Source organism: Oncorhynchus tshawytscha, linkage group LG10, assembly GCF_018296145.1.
Source record: "Oncorhynchus tshawytscha isolate Ot180627B linkage group LG10, Otsh_v2.0, whole genome shotgun sequence".
Lineage (NCBI taxonomy): Eukaryota > Metazoa > Chordata > Actinopteri > Salmoniformes > Salmonidae > Oncorhynchus > Oncorhynchus tshawytscha.
In genome coordinates, this window is record NC_056438.1 from 37,549,317 (window position 1) to 37,576,092 (window position 26,776).

At 40.6% G+C, this 26,776-nt stretch overlaps 1 protein-coding gene across 3 annotated transcripts in view; it reads right to left on the reverse strand.

Moving 5' to 3' along the window:
* Positions 1-777: 777 nt before the first annotated feature.
* stard3nl (STARD3 N-terminal like) overlaps positions 778-26,776 on the reverse strand; it is a 65,007-nt gene continuing 39,008 nt past the window's right edge. Inside the window, exons 3-9 of one of the 3 annotated variants that reach the window (XM_042328539.1) lie at positions 18,138-18,215; positions 17,960-18,037; positions 17,613-17,666; positions 13,644-13,761; positions 12,045-12,143; positions 11,587-11,645; positions 778-2,812 (exon numbers count right to left, since the gene is read on the reverse strand). In XM_042328539.1, coding sequence (XP_042184473.1) covers positions 11,590-11,645; positions 12,045-12,143; positions 13,644-13,761; positions 17,613-17,666; positions 17,960-18,037; positions 18,138-18,215 — 483 coding nt within the window. In that variant the 3' untranslated portion in view covers positions 778-2,812; positions 11,587-11,589. Of the gene's footprint in view, positions 2,816-11,586; positions 11,646-12,044; positions 12,144-13,643; positions 13,762-17,612; positions 17,667-17,959; positions 18,038-18,137; positions 18,216-26,776 lie in introns of all 3 variants that reach the window. The other 2 variants (XM_042328540.1, XM_042328541.1) reach the window with 2 other exon arrangements.

Genomic DNA, 26,776 nt, shown 5'->3' on the forward strand with positions numbered 1-26,776 from the left:
GAAAGGCCTGCTCGCTGAAGTGTTTTAGGGAGCGTTTGACAGTGATGAGGGATGGTCATTTGACCGCGGACCCATTACGCAGGTCAGAATTCAAGAAATGATGGAGGGCGCTAAATACAGGGAACTTCTTGAGGGAAACCTGTTTCAGTCCTCCAGAGATTTGAGACTGAGACAGCAGTTCACCTTCCAGCAGGACAATGACCCTAAGCATACTGCTAAAGCAACACTCAAGTGGTTTAAGGGGAAACATTTCAATGTCTTCAATGGCCTAGTCAAAGCCCAGACATCAATCCAATTGAGAATCTGTGGTATGACTTAAAGATTGCTGTACTCCAGCGGAACCCATCCAACTTGAAGGAGCTGGAGCAGTTTTGCCTTGAAGAATGGGCAAAAATCCCAGTGGCAAGATGTGCCAAGCTTATAGGCATACCACAAGACTTGCAGCAGTAATTGCTGCAAAAGTATTGACTTGGGGGGGGGGGGTGAATAGTTATGCACGCTCAAGTTGTTTTCCTTGTTTGTGTCACAATAAAAAATGTTGCAGCTTCAAAGTGGTAGGGATGTTGTGTAAATCAAATTATACAAGATACCAAAGAAATCTACTTAAATTCCAGGTTGTAAGGCAACAACAAAGGGAAAATTCCAAGGGGGATGAATATTTCCGAAAGCCACTGTAAATCTATATTAATATCATGCTAGGTGCATTTATTACGTGCTGTAATGTAAAGTGCTACTGAAATGTACATTTAAAAAAACTCTACACACCTCCCAAAGAAGGCCCTTTAACAATGTGCAATTTATTTGTATTAAAATCGAATTAAATGCAAAAACAGAACATTAAGAACAGAACATTACCATCATTAACAAATCATACAATTTTCACTTTAATCCAAAACTAAACACAAAGACGAGTAAAACCAATAACTCATAAAGCTAGATACAGATTATTGCTTAATTGAATTGACAAGCAATGTAATTCTTGATCAAACGTGGTAAGCAACCATTAATTCCTAAATGCACACAGGCTTGCCACTGTGAAAATGAACTTGGTGTCTTGAATGGTGAACCTTATTATTTTACTGTATTGAGTGGCGCAGCGGTCTCAGTGCTAGAGGTGCCACTACAGACCCTGGTTTGATTCCAAGCTGTATCATAACCGGTCGTGATTGGGAGTTCCATAGGGCGGCGCACAATTGGCCCAGCGTCGTCCGGGTTCGGGTTTGGCCAGGGTAGGCAGTCATTGCAAATAAGAATTTGTTCTTAACTGACTTGCCAAGTTAAATAAAAAATAAAAGTGAAGACTATACTCTCTTTAGTGGGTATTCAATCCGATTGCGCTTTGTAGTCTACAGTATGCACCTTTTATAAAAAGCCAATGTTCCCATGTTCACGGAAACTGCAATCACGCACGGTAAGTGCTGTAAACTCTTTCAGGCTCAATCGGAAATCACTTTAAAATGTTAAGCACACTATTATGCGGATCTACCACTGATCGCATTGAAATTCTTGATTACAGGTCCATGCATCAGCATCCACTAATTATGAATGCAAGTTAAGAGCATTACATGCCAACACACATTCATTTTCAGAGGTTAACCTAATAAAAGGTTATCAAATATACATTTCAGTGTAAAATCTACATCCTACCCATGTTATTTCCATGGTGATATGTACACACAACTGGGATCTGTAATAGTCTGAGGAAGCATGTTTTATTGCCATTTTCATAGTCTTGTCATGGTGAATGGAAATTGTTGTGGGAGTAACTACATTAAACGGTTCCCTCTGTGTTAGCTGTTTGTTTGTGTATTCCCATGTGTGGAACTGCATTCACCATGATAAGAGCACAAACTCCATTAGTCTCCTTCTGCATAAAAAGCTTTGGGACGGTTCACTTCGAAAACATACCATGCAGATATTTTGATTAAAAGTATTAAACTTCCAGGTGGTGTAAAAGATACCAGTGTTGAACTCTAATATGAATTCATGGGAAATGTATTCTGCCATTTTTTAAAATGTGTGTATTGATTCATTTTGCAAAGCCAAGTGGAAAGTTTACTAAGAAGCTTCCGGGCTAATGCCCTTCTACTTCCAAATGGTCAGTTGAGAAAACAAACGGTATAAACACTTTCCAGTGATTAAAAACATGTTCTGTATACAATTTCTTCCTTTCCTATGATGAAGAGAGGGTAGTCATAAGAAGAAATCAAAAAACATTGTCATTGAGTTCCCAAAGTCATGCATTCAGACATATATAATTACCAACTGAAGTAGTTACATATGCAGGCACAGCTGTGTTGGTTATGTAATCTATATTTCCCCCCTTGACAGCTGTCCGAAGGAGTTTGCTTAATATCAACACATTTTTTTCTGAGTAATCTATTTATATTCAAGTGCCATCCTTAGAGCTCAACAGCCCTATAGCCACACTTGAAATTGGCCCATGCGGACTTCTCAAACTTCAATTCTGAACTGATTTTGAAGCTTCTAACCATATCAGCAAGAGATACAAGAATAAGCACATCAGGAACTTATATCTGGCAACAAAAACAAAACAGTATGCACTCAGTTCTTAAAAATAATTGTTTGGAAGTTTGAGTGAAGAGGCGACGGGACATGAAGCAGGTGTGTAGAGGGTGATAGGCTGAGGAATACAGAGCTCTCATTGGAGGAATAAAGAACATGCAGTGGTCGTAAGTCTTCCCCGTGGTTAGATGGGGCAGCTGCTGTGAGCACTTGAGTAACTTTAGACGCAGTCACTCAGGGTTGTGAATCTTCAAATGGGTTTCACCTTCCAGGATGACCACTGGTACTTCTCAAAAACAAAACAAAGCATATTATAAGAAAACAAACACCAATTATATTATGACCTACATAATTAATCAAACCAGAAATGATGTATTATGGAAGTATTTTCATGTCAACATTCACAAAATGACTTTGACAATAGTCATTCAAATTTTATATTTACACATACTCAGCAGCCAGTTTATTAAGTACACCCATCTAGTACCAGGTCAGAAAACCCTTTTCCTCCAGAACAGCCTGAATTCTTCAGGGCATGGACACATTGCTCAATTGGTATCAAGGGACCTAACATGTGCCAGAAAAACATTCCCAACACCATTATACCACTGCCAGCAGCATGTACCGTTGACACCAGGCTTAATGGGGTTATGGATTTATGCTGCTTACACCAAATCCTGACTCAACATGAAATTGTCGAACCAGGCAATGTTTTCCACTCAATTGTCCAGTGTTGGTGATTGTGTGCCCACTATGGCAGATTATGGTTTTTAGCTGATAGGAGTGGAACCTGGTGTGGTCATCTGCTGCAACAGCCCATCCGTGACAAGGACCGGCAAGTTGTGCGTGCCGAGATGCCGTTCTGCGCCATTTGTGTAGATGAAGATACAGGTTTAAGAATTATTTTTAAGCCTTGCAGACAATTGAGATATGGACTGTGTATGTGTGCCATTCAGAGGGTGAATGGGCAAGACAAAAGATTTAAGTGCCTTTGAATGGGGGATATGGTAGTAGGTGCCAGGCGCACCAGTTTGAGTGTGTCAAGAACTGCAACACTGCTGTGTTTTTCACACTCAGAAGTTATAAAATAATAATTTCCCCATTTCTTTGCGAATACAATTTACACTGAGTGTACAACACATTAGGAACAACTTCCTAATACTGAGTAGCACCCCCTTTTGCCCTTAGAACAGCCTCAATTTGTCGGGGCATGGTCTACAAGGTGTCAAAATCGTTCCACCGGGATGCTGGCCCATGTTGACTCCAATGATTCCCACAGTTGTGTCAAGTTGGCTGGATGTCCTTTGGGTGGTGGACCATTCTTGATACACACGGGAAACGATTGAGCGTGACAAACCCAGAAGCGTTGCAGTTGACACTCAAACCAGTGCGCCTGGCACCTACTATTATACTCCCCGTTCAAAGGCACTTAAATCTTTTGCCTGGCACATACACAATCCATGTCTCAAGGCATAAAAATCCTTATTTAACCCATCTCCTCCCCTTCATCTACACTGATTGAAGTGGATTTAATAGATGACATCAATAAGGGATCATTGAAGTCGGACGTTTACATACACCTTAGCCAAGTACATTTAAATCCTGTTTTCACAATTCCTGAAATTTAATCCTAGTAAAAATTACCTGTCTGAGGTCAATTTGGATCACCACTTTATTTTAAGAATGTGAAATGTCAGAATAATAGGAGAATTAATTATTTCAGCTTTTATTTCTTTCATCACATTCCCAGTGGGTCAGAAGTTTACATGCTACCAAATACTATGAGTGTATTGCCTTTAAAATTGTTTAACTTGGGTCAAACGTTTCAGGTAGCCTTCCACAAGCTTCCCACAATAAGTTGGGTGAATTTTGGCCCATTCCTCATGACAGAGCTGGTGTAACTGAATCAGGATTATTGGCCTCCTTGCTCGCACACACCTTTTCAGTTCTGCCCACAACATTTCTATAGGAATAAGGTCAGGGCTTTGTGATGGCCACTCCAATACCTTGACTTTGTTGTCCTTAAGCCATTTTGCCACAACTTTGGAAGTATGCTTGGGGTCATTGTCCATTTGGAATACCCATTTGCAACCAAGCTTTAACTTCCTGATTGATGTCTTGAGATGTTGCTTCAATATATCCACATAATATTCCATCCTCGTGATGCCATCTATTTTGTGAAGTGCACCAGTCCCTCCTGCAGCAAAGCACTCCCACAACATGATGCTGCCACACCTGTGCTTCACGGTTGGGATGGTATTCTTCAGCTTGCAAGCATCCCCCTTTTTCCTCCAAACATAACAATGGTCATTATGGACAAAGTTATATTTTTGCTAAAACCTGAGGAAAATGACCCCTCCTGTCTCAGCCTCCAGTATTTATGCTGCAGTAGTTTGTGTCGGGGGGCTAGGGTCAGTTTGTTATATCTGGAGTACTTCTCCTGTCCTATTCGGTGTCCTGTGTGAATGTAAGTGTGGTCTCTCTAATTCTCTCTTTCTCCCTGAACCCTAGGACCATGCCTCAGGACTACCTGACATGATGACTCCTTGCTGTCCCCAGTCCACCTGGCCGTGCTGCTGCTCCAGTTTCAACTGTTCTGCATTATTATTGGACCATGCTGGTCATTTATGAACATTTGAACATCTTGGCCATGTTCTATTATAATCTCTACCCAGCACAGCCAAGCCAGAAGAGGACTGGCCACCCCACAGCCTGGTTCCTCTCCAGGTTTCTTCCTAGGGAGTTTTTCCTAGCCACCGTGCTTCTACACCAGCATTGCTTGCTGTTTGGGGTTTTAGGCTGGGTTTCTGTACAGCACTTTGAGATATCAGCTGATGTACGAAGGGCTATATAAATACATTTGATTTGAAAATCCAATCAGGAAGTGCCCCTGTTTTTGAAACCTCTGTTGTTATGCATCCCTATTGTCCATTTAAAAGGGATATCAACCAGATTCCTTTTTCTATGGCTTCCCTAAGGTGTCAACAGCCGTTACAGTTTCAGGCTTTTATTTTGAAGAATGAGCGTGAACGACCACATTGCGTAAGTGGAAAGGTGGGGACTGAGTGAGTTGTGCGCAAAAGAGGCGGCCATTGTTACTCCCGGTCCTAGTGAAAAGCCAACTGTCCCGGTTGATATATTATCGAATAGATATTTGAAAAACACCATCAGGATTGATTATAAAAAAAACATTTGTGGACATTATGGATATAATTTCGAATGTGTCTGCGTTGTCGTGACCGCTCTTTCCGGTGGATTCCTGGGCATAACGCACCAAACTAACGGAGGTATTTGGATATAAAAAATATCTTTATGGAACATTTGCTGTCTAGCTGGGAGTCTCGTGAGTGAAAACATCCAAAGATCAAAGGTAAACCATTAATTTGATTGCTTTTCTGATTGTGACCAAGATACCTTATGCTAAGTGTACTTATTGTTTTGTTGAGCGATCGATAAACGCTTGTATTGCTTTCGCTGTAAAGCATAATTTCAAAATCTGAGACAGGTGGATTAACAAAAGGCTAAGCTGTGTTTTGCAATATTGCACTTGTGATTTCATGAATATGAATATTTTCTAGTAATATTATTTGACTGTGGCGCTAAGCTATTCAGCGTTGCTGATAACAATTATACTGGATCCGGGATGGGTGGTTCAGAGAGGTTAAAGGCACAGTCAACTTTGTGTATGTAAACTTCTGACCCACTGGAATTCTAATACAGTGAGTTATAAGTGAAATAATCTGTCTGTAAACAATTGTTGGACAAATTAGATATCCTAACCGACTTGCCAAAACTATAGTTTGTTAACAATACATTTTGGAGTGGTTGAAAAACGAGTTAATGACCAACATAAGTGCATGTAAACTTCCAACTTCAACTGTACATAATGTTTTTTAGGAAAAGTTTTTGTAAAACATGCACCTTACATCTGATCTTGAAACTGTCTGTAAAGCCAACTTTCTTTCATCATCACTTTATATGGTCTGTAATTGGTTTCTCTTGAAATTTAGTATCCATTTTTAGCATTATGAGATCCATAATGGTTGTGGATGTGATGGATATTGAATTATCATATCTTAGCTTCAGAAGCTTGTGCATTCACCACATTTTATGTGCTTGTTCTGAAATATATTCTTCATACTTTTAGTGACGCAATTGTTGATATCTTGAAAATGTGTTCTAGCTAAGATTCTTGGAAAACGTATGCTGAAATCTCATACATGGCAGTACAAGTTTTTTTTTTTAGATAGAAAGATAAGAGTGCTAATCAACAAACTGAATAGTCCTGGAGTGTCTTTTTCAAATGAGCCCCCCAAAATATACAGGCTTCATCCAGTGTCCAGAAAGTGAATTGGCAGTACAGGCAAATGCCTCATTTGCATTACAATATTTCAGATTATTTCTTATACAAAAAAAAAACACTTATCTTTGGATCTACAATCAACTGGTTAACCTATTAGAGTGTGGTGCCTGGCTGTGTATACTATTAAACCTCTTGATTCTAGCCATCCCGGATCCGGGATCGTGAATACAGCCTCAAAAGCTCATTACCATAACGCAACGTTACCTATTCATGAAAATCGCAAATGAAATATGCTAGCTCTCAAGCTTGGCCTTTTGTTAACAACACTGTCAACTCAGATTTTCAAAATATGCTTTTCAACCATAGCAAAACAAGCATTTGTGTAAGATTATTGATAGCTAGCGTAGCATTTAGCGTAGCATTCAGCATGCAACATTTTCACAAAAACAAGAAAAGCATTCAAATAAAATCATTTACCTTTGAAGAACTTCAGATGTTTTCAATGAGGAGACTCAGATAGCAAATGTTCAGTTTTTCCAAAAAGATTATTTGTTTAGGACAAATCGCTCTGTTTTGTTCATCACGTTTAGCTACGAAAAAAACCTGTATCCAGGAGTGTAATTATCCCCGCAGCTCATTAGCATAACACGTTAACTATTCATGAAAATCGCAAATGAAATGAAATAAATATGCTAGCTCTCAAGCTTAGCCTTTTGTTAACAACACTCATCTCAGATTTTCAAAATATGCTTCAACCAAAGCAAAACAAGCATTTGTGTAACAGTATTGATAGCTAGCGCAGCTAGCGTAGCATTAGCAGGCAACATTTTCACAAAAACCAGAAAAACATTCAAATAAATCATTTACCTTTGAAGAACTTCAGATTTTTTCAATGAGGAGACTCAGATAGCAAATGTTCCGTTTTTCCTGAAAGATTATTTGTTTAGGAGAAATCGCTCCGTTTGGTGCGTCACGTTTGGCTACCAAAAAAAGAAAATTCAGTCATCAAAACGTCAAACTTTTTTCCAAATTAACTCCATAATATCGACTGAAACATGGTAAACGTTGTTTAGAATCAATCCTCAACGTGTTTTTCACATATCTCTTCGATGATATATCGTTCGTGGAAGTGTGCGTTCTCCTCTGAATCTCAATGGAAAATGCCTCCAGTTGAAGATTATGCACCAATTTAGACAAAGGACACCGGGCGGACCCCTGGTAAATGTAGTCTCTTATGGCCAATCTTCCAATGATATGCCTACAAATACGTCACAATGCTGCAGACACCTTGGAGAAACGATAGAAAGGGCAGGCTCATTCCCGGCGCATTCACAGCCATATAAGGAGACAATGGAAAACAGAGCCTCAAATTCTGCCCATTTCCTGGTTGAAGTTTCATCTTGGTTTCGCCTGTAGCATGAGTTCTGTGGCACTCACAGATAATCTTTGCAGTTTTGGAAACGTTAGTGTTTTCTTTCCAAAGCTGCCAATTATATGCATAGTCAAGCATCTTTTCGTGACCAAATATTGCACTTAAAACGGGCACGGTTTTTTATCCATAAATTAAAAGAGCGCCCCCTATATCCAAGAAGTTAAGGCTAACTGTAATTATGCAGGTACTATGCCTTATGCTGTCTTAAAAACACTCCAAATGACATGAGATTTCATGATTTCAGACTAACATCCATAACGGTTGTTTTTGCTCTCTAAAGTAATGGAAACGTCCATATTTTCTACATTATGGTTTTGGAATTCCTTGAGAACGGCCATGTTTTGACCTAAGACTTTTGCTAATCTGTTCAAAAAGGTTGTCTATTTAATGTAGCATCCATACTGCTTCATTTCTCCACCATACCAATATTTTTGAAGTTCACTTTTTTCGATATACACTCCCCCTAAAGGCGTCAGCATGCTTCAGTTTGGCCAGCCGAAGTCTACAAGGCAAACCGGACGAGTGTGCTCAAACTCCCTTAAATACCTTCTCTTGAAAAATGAGGGAAAAAAGCAGCAAATAATACTATGTCCATTTTGAGATGCCGTAGCCAGTATACAATTCCTAAAAAGTCAGGTTTAATCTAAGAAAGATTTCTTGAGTTGTCATTAAGTTTAACATTTTTACCGATGAGATCTTAGTTAGATGTAGAATTGCACGACTAAGATGGTTGGTGCAGTATTTCTCAATGAATAAAGGTGCATGAAAATGAGTCATCTCTCGTTGAATGATACATTTTATTGAAGAATCCCTACCATTAACAAATCTCAGACCAAGGGGCATATATGTCAGCTCCCAAACTTCAGCTGGCCTTGAGAAAAGAAATGTACACCCCAACAAACAACCGAGAAAAAACCTTATTGAAGTACAAAATGCACATAAACGTCAACATGATATACACTACTGTTCAAAAGCTTGGGGTCACTTAGAAATGTCCTTGTTTTTGAAATAAAAGCAGTTTTTATCCATTATAACATCAAATTGATCAGAAATACAGTAGTCTTTTTGAGTTCCTCTTGCCCATCTTAATCTTTTCTTTTTAATGGCCAGTCGGAGAAATGGCTTTTCTTTGCAACTCTGCCTAGAAGGCCAGCATCCCTGAGTCGCCTCTTCACTGTTGACATTGAGACAGGTGTTTAGCATGTACTATTCAATGAAGCTGCTAGTTGAGGACTTGTGAGGTGTCTGTTTCTCAAACTAGACACTAATGTACTTGTCCTCTTGCTCAGTTGTGCACCAGGGCCTCCCACTCTTTCTATTCTGGTTAGAGACAGTTTGCGCTGTTCTGTGAAGGGAGTAGTAGATGGCATTGTACGAGATCTTCAGTTTCTTGGCAATTTCTCGCATGGAATAGCCTTCATTTCTCAGAATGAAAACAGCCTGACGAGTTTCAGAAGAAAGTATTTGTTTCTGGCCATTGAGCCTGTAATCGAACCCACAAATGCTGATGCTCCAGATACTCAACTAGTTTAAAGAAGGCCAGTCGTATTGCTTCTTTAACTTTATTAGCATACTGGTTATTGTTCAGAATTTCAGATGACTGATGTGCCCAAAGTAAACTGCCTGTTACTCAGGCCCAGAAGCTAGGATATGCATATACTTGGTAGCATTGGATAGAAAACACTGAAGTTTCTAAAACTGTTAAAATAAACGTCTGTGAGTATAACATAACTGATATGGCAGGCAAAAACCAGAGGAAAATCCATCCGGATTTTTTGGGGGGTTGAAGTCACAGGCCATTTCAATGCTAGCCTATGGGAAATACAAATAGATAGGACCCAGATTGCAGTTCCTATGGCTTCCACTAGATGTAAACAGTCTTTCGAAAGGGTTTCAGGCTTGTTTTTTGAAAAATGAGTGAGTAGTTGTAGTTTTTCCAAGTTGTCTCATTATAAAAGTTGTCTTGTTGGCGCGTGAATGAGGTGTGCGCTCTTCGTTATTTATCTTCCCTATTGAACATACTATTCTCAGTCTTAAATATTATTGTTTTAGATATTAGAGTACCTGAGGATTAATTAGAAACATCGTTTGACTTCTTGGGACGAACCTTACCGGTAACTTTTTGGATTTGTTTGTATGCATGTTGAACGAGTGGATTACTGAGATCATTGGCGCCAACTAAACCGATTTCTTTTGATACAAAGGACTTTATCGAACAAAACTACCATTCATTGTGTAGCTGGGACCCTTGGGATTGCAAACAGAGGAAGATTTACAAAGGTAAGTGATTTATTTAATTGCCATTTGTGACGCCTGTGCTGGTTGAAAAAGTATTTGATGTGGGCGCTGTCCTCAGATAATCACATGGTATGCTTTCGCAGTAAAGCCTATTTGAAATCTGACAACGTGGTTGGATTAACAAGAAGTTAAGCTTTTAAACAGCACAACAGTTTTTAGCTGTGCTAACATAATTACAAAAAGGTTTTCTAATGATCAATTAGCCTTTTAAAATGATAAACTTAGATTAGCTAACAATGTACCACAAGAGTGATGGTTGCTGATAATGGGCCTCTGTACGCATATGTAGATATTCAATTTTTAAAAATCGTCCGTTTCCGGTTACAATAGTCATTTACAACATTAACAATGTCTACACTGTATTTTTCTGATCAATTTGATGTTATTTTAATGGACAAAAAAAACAAGGACATTTCTAAGTGACCCCAAACTTTTGAACAGCAGTGTATGCACAAACTCTTCCGGCTGGGAAGCATGCAGATGCCTTAAGGCAGTGGCATTCAAAGTCGGGGTGCGGGGGAACTGCAGTGGGGTCACAAAAAAATCCAGTAATAATTTGGGAACAAAACATTTAGAGTACAGATTGTACGGGACCATATACAAAAATTGAGAAAGATAATTAACTAAATACTATTTTAGAGAAATGTTTTACTTGTTTCTTTTAATTTTGATAAGAGATGAACATTTAAGGTTATTTGTTGACGTAAAAATCGAAATGTACAGATTTTAAGGTTGTGTCATTAGATCTGGGGTCCCCGCTGAAAAAGTTTGAATACCACTGCCCTAAATGGTACTATCGACACATCAAAAGGTCCATTTCTATTTTGTTTGTCCATTCTGTGAGAGATTAAAGTTGTGATTGCGTGCAAATGTAACATCCATAACGCTTGAATGTTATAAATGCTTATTTATAATGATATAAATAAATCCTACCTGTTATAGGCACCATTCTAAACACCAAAAGACTATTTTGATTTTATTCAGTTACCCGCCTCATTAGTTTGAGTGGTAAAGACAGTATAGTTACCTGCTAAATAAGAGCCTTCTCCGGGTCATGTTTATCATCCAACAGCTCCTCATCAGAGTCTACAAACGGAACAAGAGCAACACCAAAAAATCAAATAGATCTAAGAAAATTACAAAACACACAGACATAGGAAATAGCGTAAATAAGCTGTGCAATAAATGGATTTGAAAATGACAATATCACCATGCGGTGACACATAAGAGTATACGGATATGAGAAAAATATATATATTCTGATGACACTTCATACTGTCTTGGTCGCTTCTCCAATATTTGTCATACCAGTCGTTGGTGCCAAAACAAAATTTCTCATTTATGTTGTTTAAAAGACACTTATACACTGTGAATCCCACACAGAGATTAAACCCAGTTTAAACAGCTACAACATTCTCTATGGAAAACAATCCACAAACAGGCCTGTAAAATTTCAACTCAAACCTTAGATTCACACATTCTCACCTGCCACAGACTCGGGTGGGGAGTAGAACTGCCCATCTGAAAGTGGTCCTGGTTGCACGAAGGGGGTCCTTTCAGGGACGTCCATTATAGAAAGAAATCCTGATGGGATCAAAACAAATGACACAAGTGTCACTTGTACAGTGCCTTCAGAAATTATTCACGAATCTTGACTTTCTCCCAATTTTGTTGTGTTATACCCTGTATAAAAATGTGTTGCGATTGTGTCACTGGCTTAAAAACAATACACCCATAATGTCAAAGTGGAATTATGTTTTTTGAAATGTGTACAAATCAACTAAAAATGAAAAGCTGAAATGTCTTCAGCCTATAAGTATTCAATCCCTTTGTTATGGCAAGCCTAAATAAGTTCAGGAGTAAACAAACAGAATAGAGCTATGCACATGCAGAATCCTAGAGGAAAATCTCATTCGGTCTGCTTTCCAACAGACAAATTCACCTTTCAGCAGGACAATAACCTAAAATACAAGGCCAAAAATACACTGGAGTTGCTTACCAAGACAACATTGAATGTTCCCGATTGGCCTAGTTAGTTGACTTAAAATCATCTTGAAAAGCTATGGCAAGAATTTAAAAAGGCTGTCAAGAAATTTACCCAGAAATACTCAGCTGCAATCACTGCCAAAGGTAATTCTAAAATGCATTGACTCAGGGGTGTGAATACCTATGTAAATTAGATATTTCTGCAAGTAATGTACATTTCTTGAAACATGTTTTGTTATTATGGGGTACTGTGTGTAGATGGGTGAGAAAAAACCGTAAACCATTTTGAATTCAGGCTGTAACACAAAATCCTTCGACCTCATGGCTTGGTTCTTGCGCTGACATGAAATGTCAACCGTGGAACCTTATACAGACACGGTTTGTGCCTTTCCAAATCATGTCCAATCAATTGAATTTACCACAGGTGGATGCCAATCAATTTGTATAAACATCAAGGATGATCAATGGAAACAGAATGCACCGGAGCTCAATTTCGAGTCTCAAAGCAAAGGGTCTGAATTACCTGTTTTCCGCTTTGTCATTATGGGGTATTTTGTGTAGTTTGATGAGGAAAGAAATGTATTTAATACATTTTAAGGCTGTAACGTAACAAAATGTGGAAAAAGTGAAGGAGTCTGAATATTTTCCGGACGCACTGTATATACAGATGCGGTCATGTTTTGCTGAATGCGGTGAAGGAACACACTGTGGCAGCAAGCACAAATGCACGTTTGTTTTTCAAATGAGACCCACTACAATAATTTGAGCTTTTAACAATACAAATGACTCCAATCAAGACAAAAGGATATGTAACCCATTTGTCTTTTTATATTACATTGATTTAAAATCTGTATTTCTTCCGTTTCTGTAAACTGTGAGTATGAATCAAAATAAGTCAATTTAGAAGACTGTCTAGGGCTCCGTCCCAATTATCTCTTCCTCCCAAAGTGTGTACTTGTTCACTTTCCCTTCATTTACTTATGTGTTGAAATATCTGGTGAAGACTCCCTCTAGCCCATACCTCCACCAATCCAATGCTTTTAGATTTGTGGGAAGTAGTGAACGGATGTACACCTCAGGAGAGTTTCCCATACTCACTGTTCTCATCGTCAGCCTCCTGAGGTAGAACCTTAAAGTCTAGTAGCCACGTCTCTATCCAGGCCAGGATGAAAGAGATGATGGGCAGCAGGTACCCAAAGGCCCCCTGGGAAAGGAGCTGGAACATGCACACACAAAAAACGAATTTGCTCTTAGTTCATATAGCAAAACACACATGTTGTTACTTGCATACTGACAAAAAAAAACTGACATGCACAGACACTAAACATGTACAGCGATTCCTGCTTTAAAGGTTGCATCATACTGCGGCACACCTTGCGTGCTGCCGCAGCATTCTGTGGCACGTCATTTAATTGTCAGACATTTTTTCTGTTACTGCAAATTATTGCTAGTTTGACCACCAGAGGGCATCTTCGAGAAGCATTTGATAGTATTCCGTATTGGCATTACCAGAGATTTTAAAACCTTTTTTGTAATAACATAGTATATGGGATTGATTTTTTTTTAAATGGCTTAATTCATTTGATTAATATTATGGAGTTCCTATTCAGAGAAAAGAAACCCTCAGGGTTTCCGTTAGGATGGAATGGAAAATATGGCGCTGTATCAACGTGACGGTCGGGAGTAGGCTACAGGATGAATTCTTTTTGCCTTCAACTTTGCTCCAATATTTCTGTAAATCAGTGATATTTATTCCCATAGTAATTCATTATGGATCCATAAGTAAATAACATCTGCATTTTGAAAGAGTATTTTTTATCATTATTTTATTAACAAAATGTGTTTATTTGGCTACTGTGCAGTCTACAATAGATACTATAGTAAACATGGGAAAGTGCCTAATTTCTTATATAAGGGAGAACAGGCTGTGTCTGTACTACAGAATGCAGCCTGTTGGGGAGGAAGGAATAGGCTGTCCTTGTAAATAAGAATTTGTTCTTAACTGATTACATGCGTGTTATTTCATAGTTGTGATGTCTTCACTAGTATTCTACAATGTAGAAAATAGTACAAATATAGAAAAATCCTGGAATGAGTAGGTGTATCCAAACTTTTGACTGGTACCTGCTGGAATGGAAAATATGGCGCTGTACAACACGACGGTCGGCAGTACAGTACTGGGCTATTTAGCTAAAGAATCCCTATGTCGTGCAGACGAGACCGGGGTTCAAATCGCCGATGGGGAGGAAGGAGTAGGCTTGTCTCAAGAGTCCATGCTTGTCTCAGAGCAACGCAAAACAGTGCTAAAATAGTTGTAGGCTTCTAACTTCAATATGCTCTTTAAATAAATAAGACCTACACCACTTAATAGTATATCTACAAATATTATTTTCAATGATTTGACTCCGGCAATAATTGCACTTAAGAGGATTGGAGGACACTATATTAATATCTAAAGGGGCATTTTCCATTAGATTTCTGGAGAAAGCAGACATCACTTGCTTATATTCAGTCAACACATATCTTAAGAATATTGGAACATTTTCATTTCCCCATGCTTGTCTCAGAGCAGTGCGAAATGGTGCTGAAATAGACATCCACAGCGGTGCCCACTCGGGCATCTCTTCGGTTACACATCCTTGGAATGGCAGAGCAGCATAACGGTCCGGGCAGCCCTTGCTGTGCCTGGTAAGCAGTTGGTCAAGTTCTGTTGTCAGAAGAGGAATGGAAATGTCAGTGTGAACCCGAAGACCACGTATGTTGACTGCCTGTTGGAGGTGGAGTTCGAGCTCACTGGTGTGCCTGGCATTGATTGTTCCTCGCCCTTTTCAACGCGTGCGTGAGTCAATGATTCCAATAACTCGTCTAACAAACAAAGAACTTTGCGTCGTGCAAGCCCCGGCATGGATCAAGGCTGCGAGACATTCAATAAACGTCATCTTCACAGACTAATCAACCATGGCCCTTGAGCAATTTGCTCAAAATTGCTACAGGAAAAAAAGATCAAGAGGATTAACGAAAGCATAAAGATGTTGAAGAAATGGTGTTTTGAGTTAGAAATGTTACACTTTACAGTACTTAAGCATCAAATACATTGCAAGTTGAGGGACAGTAGCCGGGCTATAAAAAGTCTATTGTCCTGCTAATAGGAAACATTTGCATGATGGGTTACATTCTTTATTGTAACCACAAATGTCACATGTTTTGTATCTACCTTTCCAATTCGTTTTAGAGTTTGCGATTTACAAATGTGCACTTTTAATTATTAGTTACCTTGTTTTAGTTTGAAAGTGAAGTCTTTTTAAATGCTAAGTGCTAGGATGCCACATTTTTGACCAGTTGCAATTGTAAGTAGGCCCCTTTAAAAAAAATCCTACTTCTATTAGGCTGTTAAGCTTCACAACTGGCTGAGGTAGGCAAAGTTATTTTATATAGGTCTAGGCTCCGAAGAAATAGACTACAAACAACAAGAGGGCTTAATTGAAGATTGTTGAAATGAATTGCTCGACTGTTTTCTACATCTGTTGGTGTGCAACAATTGCACACCAACAAGTTTGCTATATTTTCAGCACCAGCCACTATTCACCTCCTATTGATTGCGCTGTGGTTGCGGCCAGTTGTTTTTTTTTTTTTAATTGAACCTTTATTTAACTAGACAAGTCAGGTAAGAACCAGTTCTTATTTACAATGACGGCCTACACCGGCCAAACCCAGATGACGCTGGGCCAATTGTGCGCCCTATGGCACTCCCAATCACGGTCGGATGTGATACACCCTGAATTCGAACCAGGGACGGTAGAAAAAGCCTCTTGCACTGAGATGCAGTGCATTAGACCGCTGCACCACTCGGGACCAATGACACATTTTTTCCCCCAGAACATTAACCGTGTGTAGGTGGATGTGGAAAGGTAGATCCTAATGACTTGTTGCATGTTGGCTCAGCTATTAGACAATAATTTAGATAAAAAGGTTGAATAGTCTTGTTCAGCTAAATAGCCCATCCTGCTATGCCTGTGAAAAACTAATAATACTTTTCCCCCTTGATAGTGTTTTTAGCCACAATCGGCCCAACCCCAATTAATACATTTGGGCACAGTTGATAGCGTACTGGACTTCGGGCTAGAATGTTGAGGGTTCAAAACCTGCTCCCTGCTTGTTTCATTACATTATTATGCAGGTCTCAGAGCAAATAGCCTGGATTGTTACTCCAATATCATTCCTCGCTTCCTCCAATGCGTCATTCAGCATGCTTGTGGTTGTGTAGGCAGGATGTACTGTTTTTTATTCTGTATATATGAATTACAAATCAGCCTTTACTTAAATCATGTTTCTAGTCTATTTCATAGTTACACTGTGTAATCATTGACATCCCAGGAGCGGTAAACGCTGTTGAAGTGTATAATTGTAATACATACATGCAGACACAGCATCATTCAAAGAATGGAGTTTGATACACCTGGTATTAGATATGTCACCACAAAAAAAAAAAAAAAAAAAAAAAAAAAAAAAAAAAACTTGCTAAATAGCGATTTTCATAAATTAACTTTGACAAAAAAATACGCACAATCGTTTGTCTCTACATTAACTACCATATTCCTCTTAATTGTACATTTTTTGCTTAACTTATGACGTTATAACTACTTACATCTGCTTCCCCCGTAATGTCAGCCAACTTTGCTGAAGAAATTCACCAGGGACGGGTGGCTCGCGTGAAATTCCTCATTAATATGAAGTCATATAAAAACCTTGGGATCCAAATGCATAATGAGTGCCCTAACTCCCCCTTGTGGTGGTTTGGAGCAATGAAGCCGTGACGCTGGGTACCTCTAAGTCCCGCGGCATAAGCTCACATCTTTTAAAGGAGGCACCACTGTACCAACACCAAGTCCTACAGTAATGCTTAAATTATTCGATTCTCAATCCAAACATGAAAAATCAAAAACATCTTACCACCCTTCAACTATGTCAAAGAGAAGATGCATATCCCTCCTATTGTATTCAAATTATGAAATATATTTTCATTCCTCTTGTTAAAATTACATCAGACATACTTTAATAAAAGCATACCTTCGATAAAATGACTTTTGCAATCAGGAAAGCACTTGTGGTTGCTGTGGTTATCTGTGATGGAAAGACCGATCAGAAAACAGTTACTACTTGTAGTTGGCATTAAATACATTACATCAGTAAAAATGAAATCATGAAAAGAAAATGTCACTGCATCATAAGTGAACTATTGAAGAAAAAAAACAAAAACAGGAAATGTGTTGCCATGCAATTACTGTCTATTCAATTCATTGCTCGACTGAAAACAGGCACAATGAACATGTAAAACAGGACCTGCACAGGGGAAACAGCATCCTCTAGAGTAGCAAATGTGAAAATGTATTGTAGCCATAGGATGGTTCACCTACCGCAATGGCCCACCAGTGACGCAGTTTACAAACAGCATAGGCCAAGATTAGGGCTGCAAACCGTAACACAGCCAGGAGCTAGGGAATATTCAGTCGCAATTTACGTCATAATTTCTGCCTGATCTGGATACCAAATGAGCACTGTACTCTGAGCAAAGATGCAGCATAATGGACTTACAAATATGTCGAAGAATGAGGCGTGGTAGTCATAGTGTAAGACCTCCTTATCGAGCCGCGTCGCGATTCCTCCATTCACCTATGAAGACAAAAAAAATAAAAATGATTTGACAGATAGGACAGATGCAAAATAGCCAAATCTGTAGTCAACACATCGAGTTAACTTGTCATAGATTCAATTAATTCTTAAAATACCAAACATTTTCAATATTCCCCCATTCAGATATGCGACTTGCTATGTTATCCGTGATTGGCATGCATTTTTGTAACAACTGTGTTGGCGGCATTGGCAATGTAGGTGAGCAACCGGTCAAAATGTTACTTTGGAGACAGTAAATATTACATTTATTTTACCTTTATTAAACTAGGCAGGTCAGTTAAGAAAAATTCTTATTTTCAATAACGGCCTAGGAACAGTGGGATAACTGCCTTGTTCAGGGGTAGAACGACAGATTTTTACCTTGTCAGCTCGGCGATTTGATCTTGCAACCTTTCGGTTACTAGTCCAATGCTCTAACCACTTGGCTACCTGCCGCCCCATGAACAAGATGATATCAGTTCAATCATAGATTGAAAAGCCTGAGAAGTTTGTGTGAGAGTTAATTTTTTTTAAAAGGTCAAAGGGTCAGTGTAGAAACTGGTAGAGAACACCAAGATTGGCAAATTCGCCACTGGCGCCCTGTGCTCTTCACAGATGAAAGCAGGTTCACATTGAGCACGTGACAGAGTCTGGAGACGCCGTGGAGAACGTTCTGCTGCCTGCAACATCCTCCAGCATGACCGGTTTGGCATTGGGTCAGTCATGGTGTGGGGTGGCATTTCTTTGGGGGGGCCGCACAGCCCTCCATGTGCTCGTCAGAGGTAGCCTGAATGCCATTAGGTACCGAGATGAGATCCTCAGACCCCTTGTGAGACCATATGCTGGTGAGTTGGCCCTGGGTTCCTCCTAATGCAAGACAATGCTAGACCTCATGTACTGGAGTGTGTCAGCAGTTCCTGCAAGAGGAAGGCATTGATGCTATGGACTGGCCCGACCCCTTCCCCAGACCTGAATCCAATTGAGCACATCTGGGACATCATGTCTCACTCCATCCACCAACGCCACGTTGCACCACAGACTGTCCAGGAGTTGGCGGATGCTTTAGTCCAGGTCTGGGAAGAGATCCCTCAGGAGACCATCCGCCACCTCATCAGGAGCATGCCCAGGCGTTGTAGGGAGGTCATACAGGCACGTGGAGGCCACACACGTGGAGCCTCATTTTGACTTGTTTTAAGGACATTACATCAAAGTTTGATCAGCCTGTAGTGGTTTTCCACTTTAATTTTGAGTGTGACTCCAAATCCAGAACTCCATGGGTTGATAAATTTGATTTTCATTGATCATTTGTGTGATTTTTGTCAGCACATTCAACTATGTAAAGAAAAATTATTTAATAAGAATATTTCATTCATTCAGATCTAGGATGTGTTATTTTAGTGTTCCCTTTATTTTTTGAGCGGTGTTTATATCCCCATATTATTCAGAGGAGATCTTCCCCACCCTTGAGGAAGAGACGTGCCATTTCCAGGCCCAGGGAAACGTGCTCATCTGTGGGGACACAAATGCATGCACAGGAACACAACCTGATCTAACGACCACACGAGGGGACAGCTTTATTACAGGCCATACTGTTTCTAACAGTCTTCATCTCCCCCATAGAAACAACAGTGACAGCACCGTCAACAAACACAGAAAGGAATCTGTTGCAGCTCTGTACTTTGTCAATGGTAGATTATGGGGGGACTCTTTGGGGAGATTCACCTACTGCTCACATCTTGGACACAGTACAGTAGACTATATGATGACAGACATTGACCCTTTCTCTCTCAGCTCATTCACTGTCAAGCCACTAACACCTGTCTGATCACAGCCAAATGACCTTGTTGCTCAAGAGAACAGACTTGGAAACAACCACACATTCAAAGCCCAGTAAACTGTACAACATCAGAAATGCATACAGATGGGCCCAAAACAGCACAGAAGAATACCAGAAAGCAACCTGTAACCAAAATATCCAAACACTCTAGATAACTTTCTGGATCGCACATCCACTAACACTAAAGAAGGCAACAATCTAGAAATATATTCAGGCAAAAAACAACAAAAAAAATCAGCAAAACAGAAATTGATAAATAAACAAAAAATACCAGATGACAGCTGGTTTTATGCAGGTGGTAAAATAAAGAGGGGGGAAAAAAATCCCAGAACACTATCAAACCAAAGCACAGAAACCCCCCAAAAAAATGGTGAATTACACCTTCAATACTGTGAGACATTAAAAACTATTAACGTACACAAAAAAGCACAGTACAACAGCAAGCAGCTGGACACTAATTGAGGAGTCCATAAACAAACAACTTCTGGCTAAATTAGAACCCCCAAAAAAAAAAAAAGAGGAATTAGCAATACAAAATGGAGACATATGGACAACCTATTTTAAAACTCTACAACACCGTTCAAATAGACAAAACGCAGAACGCCAAATTCACAAGAAGTTGAATGGATTAGAAAAAGCTATAAAGGACAATCAAAATCCAATGGACTCCCCAATTACTGACTAGGAGCTCTATAAGAAACTTCAGGCTCTCAAATTTAAAAAAGCATGCGGACCTGATGGCACCATAAATGAGATGCTCAAATTCACTAGTGCAAAATGTCAATTGGCTTTATTAAAAACTGTTTAATTTGATCAAGTGTAGGTTATTTCCCTGAAATCAAGGACTCATAACCCCAATCTTTAAGAACAGAGACAAATTTGACCCTAACAATTAGAGGCATTTGTGTGAACAGTAAACTGGGGAAGGTTTGCTATAGTATTAAGAGTTCTAAACTTCCTTAATAAGCACAATGTCTTGAGTAAAAGCCCAAATGGATTCATACCAAAACTTCACACAACTGATCATATTTACACCCTTCACACCCTGAAAGATAAAACATGTCCACCAAAAATAAATGCTTGCTTTATCAACATCCAAAAAGCATTTGATTCTATTTGGCATACAGGATTGTTCTACAAAGTTATTGAGAGTGGTGTAGGGGGCAATACGTGCAGCATCAAAATTGGTGCACGAGGTGAGGTGTCAACTTGCAAAACAAGATTTCACCCAGTGGGACAAACACCCCGTGAAACCCTGCATGCAGAGTTCTGTACAATTCTCCTACATGTCCAAAGGAAAACTACAAAATGCATGCAGGGCAGAATTAGGTCAATATCCACTAATAATACAAACTCAAAGAAGAGCAATTAAGTTTTGGAAACATCTAAAATACAGTGACCCCCTCTCATATCATTACCACACCCTGCAATGGGGCGGCAGGTAGCCAAGTGGTTAGAGCATTGGGCCAGTAACCGAAAGGTTGCTGGATCGAATCCCCGAGCTGACAAGGTAAAAATCTGTCGCTCTGCCCCTGAACAACGCAGTTAACCCACTGTTCCCCGTCATTGTAAATAAGTCCCCTCATCTACCTGGTCCTGAGTTCACAAACCTCTAACACACTGAAGCCTAAGGACTAAAACATCCAATCAATCAGATCAAAAAGAACAAACGCAGTCAAAACAAAGCAAAAAATAAAGTCCCCTTTTCAGGACCCGGTCTTTCAAAGATTATTTTTACGAATTCAAATAACGTCACAGATCTTCACTGTAAAAATGGTTTAAAACACTGCTTGTTCAATAAACAATTAATGAACATGCACCTGTGGAACAGTCATTAATTAACAGCTTACAGACGGTAGGCAATTAAGGTCACAGTTTAGGACCAGAGGCGCCTTTCTACGGAGTCTGAAAAACACCAAAAGAAAGATACCCAGGGTCCCTGCTCATCTGCATGAACGTCCCTTAGACATGCTGCAAGGAGGCATGAGGACTGCAGATGTGGCCAAGGTAATACATTGCATACTGTGAGACGCTTAAGACAGCATTACAGGGAGACAGACAGCTGATCATCCTCGCAGTGGCAGACCACGTGTAACACCTGCACAGGATTGGTACATCCGAACATCACACCTGCGGGACAGGTACAGGATGGCAACAACTGCCCGAGTTACACAAGGAACGCACAATCCGTCCATCTGTGCTCAGACTGTCCTCAATAGGCTGAGAGAAGCTGGACTGAGGGCTTGTAGGCCTGTTAGGCAGGTCCTCACCAGACATCACCGGCAACAACGTCTCCTATAGGCACAAACCCACCATCGCTGGACCAGACATGAATGGCAAGAAGTGCTCTTCACTGACAAGTCGCGGTTGTGTCTCACCAGGGGTGATGGTCGGATTCGCGTTTATCGTTGAAGGAATGAGCATTACACAGAGGGCTGTACTCTGGAGCGGGATCAATTTGGAGGTGGAGGGTTCGTTATGGTCTGGGGCGGTGAGTCACAGCATCATCTGACTGAGCTTGTCGTCATTGCAAGCAATCTCAACGCTGTGCACTACAGGGAATACATCCTCCTCCCTCATGTGGTACCCTTCCTGCAGGCTAATCCTGACATGACAATACCACTAGCCATACTGCTCGTTCTGTGCATGATTTCCTGCAAGACAAGAATGTCAGTGTTCTGCCATGGCCAGCGAATAGCCCAGATCCCAATCCCATTGAGCATGTCTGGGACCTGTTCGATCGGAGGGTGAGGGCTAGGGCCATTCCCTCAGAAATGTCTGGGAACTTGCAGGTAGGTGCCTTGGTGGAAGAGTGGGGTAACATCTCACAGCAAGAACTGTCAAATCTGGTGCAGTCCATGAGGAGGAGATGCACTGCAGTACTTAATTCAGCTGATGGCCACACCAAATAATGACTTAGTTTTGATTTTAACCCCCCTGTTCAGGGACACATTATTCAATTTCTGTTCGTCACATGTCTGTGGAACTTGTTCAGTTTGTCTCAGTTGTTGAATCTTAAGTTCATACAAATATTTATACGTTAAGTTTGTGGCAAATAAACACAGTTGACAGTGAGAAGTTTCTTTTTTTGCTGAGTTTACATTACTTATAGGGAAACACAAGCGCAGTGCTATCTGGCCCTAAATTGACAGTACACCATGGCTAGATATTTGACCAGGCCCCCTGTAGAGGAAAGGCTGTGCAACCACTGCACAACCTAAAAATATAAAACAATTAAGAGTGCTATTTCCTCAGACCTCTCTGATGAGGATAGGTTATCCGTTTTGTTGGGGGAGGACACAGACAGCGGGTTGGGTTGGCAGCGCACTACATTGCTGCCTGCCATAAGTTGAGGGACAGTGTCTGACAGACCAACATACCTGCACATGTCCTCTATGCTTATTTTGACCTTTGGTTATTGCTGTTACTCTTGTGCCGTTGACAATATTGATTGTTAATATTGTAAACCTCCAAAGTAAGCTTTGGCAATACATACATTGTTACATCATGCCAATAAAGCAAACTGAACTGAAAATTGGGAGAGAAAGCGAGCGAGAATATAATTTTGCGCGCAAATGCCTCTCACCTGTAACAAAGACCTGTGGTGTGCTTTAGAGAGATCAAGTAATCACTGTGTTCATTAATAGTGTATAGTGAGGTGATGTGTGTGTGTGTGTGTGTATAGTGAGGTGATGTGTGTGTGTGTGTGTGTGTGTGTATAGTGAGTGATGTGTGATGTGTGTGTGTGTGTGTGTGTGTATAGTGAGGTGATGTGTGTGTGTGTGTGTGTGTATAGTGAGGTGATGTGTGTGTGTGTGTGTGTGTGTGTAGTATAGTGAGTGTGATGTGTGTGTGTATAGTGTGTGTGTGTGTGTGTGTGTATAGTGATGTGTGATGTGTGTGTGTGTGTGTGTATAGTGAGGTGATGTGTGTGTGTGTGTGTGTGTGTGTATAGTGAGGTGATGTGTGTATAGTGAGGTGATGTGTGTGTGTGTGTGTGTGTGTATAGTGAGGTGATGTGTGTGTGTGTGTGTGTGTGTATAGTGAGGTGATGTGTGTGTGTGTGTGTGTGTGTGTATAGTGAGGTGATGTGTGTGTGTGTGTGTGTGTGTGTGTATAGTGAGGTGATGTGTGTGTGTGTGTGTGTGTGTGTGTATAGTGAGGTGATGTGTGTGTGTGTGTGTGTGTGTATAGTGAGGTGATGTGTGTGTGTGTGTGTATAGTGAGGTGATGTGTGTGTGTGTGTGTGTGTGTGTATGTGTGTGTGTGTGTGTGTGTGTATAGTGAGGTGATGTGTGTGTGTGTGTGTGTGATGTGTAGTGTGTGTGTGTGTGTGTAGTGAGTGTGATGTGTGTGTGTGTGTGTGTGTATAGTGAGTGTGTGTGTGTGTGTGTATATAGTGAGGTGATGTGTGTGTGTGTGTGTGTGTGTATAGTGAGGTGATGTGTGTGTGTGTGTGTGTGTGTATATAAGTGAGGTGATGTGTGTGTGTGTGTGTGTGTATAGTGAGGTGATGTGTGTGTGTGTGTGTGTGTGTATAGTGAGGTGATGTGTGTGTGTGTGTGTGTGTGTGTATAGTGAGGTGATGTGTGTGTGTGTGTGTGTGTGTGTATAGTGTGTGTGATGTGTGTGTGTGTGTGTGTGTGTGTGTGTATAGTGAGTGATGTGAGTGTGTGTGTGTGTGTGTGTGTATAGTGAGGTGATGTGTGTGTGTGTGTGTGTGTGTATAGTGAGGTGATGTGTGTGTGTGTGTGTGTGTGTATAGTGAGGTGATGTGTGTGTGTGTGTAGTGAGGTGATGTGTGTGTGTGTGTGTGTGTATAGTGTGATGTGTGTGTGTGTGTGAGGTGATGTGTGTGTGTGTGTGTGTGTATAGTGAGGTGATGTGTGTGTGTGTGTGTGTGTAGTGTGTGTGTGTGTGTGTGTGTGTGTGTATAGTGAGGTGATGTGTGTGTGTGTGTGTGTGTGTGTGTATAGTGAGGTGATGTGTGTGTGTGTGTGTGTGTGTGTGTATAGTGAGGTGATGTGTGTGTGTGTGTGTGTGTGTAGTGAGTGATGTGTGTAGTGTGTGATGTGTGTATGTGTGTGTGTATAGTGAGTGTGATGTGTGTGTGTGTGTGTGTGTATAGTGAGTGATGTGTGTGTGTGTGTGTGTGTGTGTGTGTGTGATGTGTGTGTGTATGTGTGATGTGTGTGTGTGTGTGTGTATAGTGAGTGTGTATGTGTGTGATGTGTGTGTGTGTGTGTATAGTGATGTGTGTGTGTGTGTGTGTGTGTGTGTGTGTATAGTGAGATGTGATGTGTGTGTGTGTGTGTGTGTGTGTGTGTGTGTATAGTGAGGTGATGTGTGTGTGTGTGTGTGTGTGTGTGTGTAGTGAGGTGATGTGTGTGTGTGTGTGTGTAGTGAGATGTGTGTGTGTGTGTGTATAGTGAGGTGATGTGTATAGTGAGTGTGTGTGTGTGTGTGTGAGTGAGTGATGTGTGTGTGTGTGTGTGTGTGTGTGTGTGAGGTGATGTGTGTGTGTGTGTGTGTGTGTGTATAGTGAGGTGATGTGTGTGTGTGTGTGTGTGTGTGTGTGTATAGTGAGGTGATGTGTGTGTGTGTGTGTGTGTGTGTGTGTGTGTGTGTGTGTGTGTGTGTGTGTGTGTGTATAGTGAGGTGATGTGTGTGTGTGTGTGTGTGTGTGTGTGTGTGTGTGTGTGTGTGTGTGAGTGATGTGTGATGTGTGTGTGTGTGTGTGTGTGTGTGTAGTAGTGAGGTGTGTGTGTGTGTGTGTGTGTGTGTATAGTGAGGTGATGTGTGTGTGTGTGTGTGTGTGTGTATAGTGATAGTGATGTGTGTGTGTGTGTGTGTATAGTGAGGTGATGTGTATGTGTGTGTGTGTGTGTGTATAGTGAGGTGATGTGTGTGTGTGTGTATAGTGAGTGATGTGTGTGTGTGTGTGTGTGTGTATAGTGATGATGTGTGATGTATAGTGAGGTGATGTGTGTGTGTGTGTGTGTGTGTGTATAGTGATGATGTGTGTGTGTGTGTGTGTGTGTATAGTGAGGTGATGTGTGTAATGTGTGTGTGTGTGTAATATAGTGAGGTGATGTGTGTGTGTGTGTGTGTGTGTGTGTATAGTGAGGATATGTGTGTGTGTGTGTGTGTGTATAGTGAGGTGATAATGTGTGTGTGTGTGTGTGTGTATAGTAGTGATGTGTGTGTGTGTGTGTGTGTGTATAGTGAGGTGTGTGTGTGTGTGTGTGTGTGTGTGTGTGTGTATAGTGAGTGATGTGTGTGTGTGTGTGTGTATAGTGAGGTGATGTGTGTGTGTGTGTGTGTGTGTGTGTGTATAGTGAGGTGATGTGTGTGTGTGTGTGTGTGTGTGTGTGTGTGTATAGTGATGTGTGTGTGTGTGTGTGTGTATAGTGAGTGATGTGTGTGTGTGTGTGTGTATAGTGAGGTGATGTGTGTGTGTGTGTGTATAGTGAGTGATGTGTGTGTGTGTATAGTGAGTGATGTGTGTGTGTGTGTGTGTGTGTGTGTATAGTGTGATGTGTATGTGTGTGTGTGTGTATAGTGAGGTGATGTGTGTGTGTGTGTGTGTGTGTATAGTGAGTGATGTGTGTGTGTGTGTGTGTGTATAGTGAGGTGATGTGTGTGTGTGTGATGTGTGTGTGTATAGTAGTGATGTGTGTGTGTGTGTGTGTGTGTGTGTAATGTGTGATGTGTGTAATGTGTG